This window comes from Sphaeroforma arctica (genome assembly GCF_001186125.1).
Source record: "Sphaeroforma arctica JP610 unplaced genomic scaffold supercont1.4146, whole genome shotgun sequence".
Taxonomy (NCBI): Eukaryota; class Ichthyosporea; order Ichthyophonida; genus Sphaeroforma; species Sphaeroforma arctica.
In genome coordinates this window covers 6-1,363 of record NW_014036412.1, presented here as the reverse complement: position 1 = coordinate 1,363, position 1,358 = coordinate 6, and the positions used below count along the sequence as shown (strand labels likewise).

General features: G+C 47.9%; 1 protein-coding gene across 1 annotated transcript; it reads left to right on the top strand.

Moving 5' to 3' along the window:
- Positions 1–314: 314 nt before the first annotated feature.
- SARC_14100 (hypothetical protein) lies at positions 315–596 on the top strand (the record flags this gene model as incomplete). Its single annotated transcript, XM_014291767.1, has 1 exon — positions 315–596. A coding segment is annotated over one exon (282 nt), but the record flags the coding sequence as incomplete, so codon positions are not given.
- Between the last annotated feature and the right edge of the window lie 762 nt (positions 597–1,358).

Genomic DNA, 1,358 nt, shown 5'->3' with positions numbered 1-1,358 from the left:
ACCAGACATGAGACATACTAGGCATGTATATAAACATACTATGCATGTGCACAGACAACAATAACATATTAAGGCGATAAGGTCTCAGTTTATGCACTCATAGTGCGTGGTAGTCACGTGCCTTGTGTCTGATTTCGAGTACACGAACGTTTTCGTATCCCATACTATCGCTGGCGGTTCGCATTCTCTTCATAAGTTAAACGGGACGTGTACGGCGCATCCACTCCATGACTCATCGCCAGGGCTAGCCTCTCCCACTCTCAAAACCCTAAACCCTAAGCCCTAAATCGCAACAACCTCCACCCCCCAAACAGAACAACGAACAGGTAGACATCCCCGATCTCAACATCTACGCCGAACTTCGGGGCCCCAGCATCATCACGCCATCCATCATCTACCGCAACGGACCAAACGCCGGGTATGACGTCACGTTCACTCCGCACGTGGCCGGGAAGTACAATGTGCTTATCCGATTGGACCATACACGTGGCGTGGGTGACGTCAGCTGCACCATGGACACCACACATCTGTTACTGGAGAATGTCACTCTGTCAGAGGAGTACCGAACTGTCATTGTGGCACCCAGCAATATCAGTGTAAGTGGATGTGTGTTGTGCAGTATCAGTTGAAGTGGATGTGTGTTGTGTATGGGTAGTCCCTGAACTCCATGTACATTTGAGAGGATTGACACTGTAGGGTGTCTGTCCAATTGAGTGTGACGTGATTGAGTGCCGATCCTTTTGTCGCCTTCGCTGATGTGTTTATCCACATTGTAAAACGTATTTGTCTATCCATGTAAATATCCACATTGCATCTCCAAACGTCTTTGTCTATCGATGTGTTCTACCACCTATCGTTTGTATGCGTATCTATCCTTGGTATCACACACCCCAGCTGTACGAACGCACATTTACCTGCAACCTCCTTGCAAATTAATAGCAAAGCTGAAGCCGTTATGTATTGTTGCATTATCCCATTCCAAAAATCAAATACAGCTTTACCACTAATATCAAACCTATGTATCTGCTACAATATGCGTCACAGGTATCGGCGGATGCTTCAACAAGCCCAGTCAGTATCAGTTGCGGTGCGAAGGCCGGCCAAATCTTCGGAAAAGGCGGGGGTGTAGGCGAGGGAGAAATGGGCTATAGAGAGGGCGAGTGGGTCAGAGTCAGTTGCAAGGAACCTGCGGACGATTGGGAGAAGCTGGCGTGCACAAAGGGCATGGTAGAGTATGAAGCAGGTGTGTGACACGACGTAGGACACACTCTGTCATTACATTGGTGTAAATTGATCATGATATCCTCGACATAGCCATATACACACATACACACACACACACACACACACACACACAC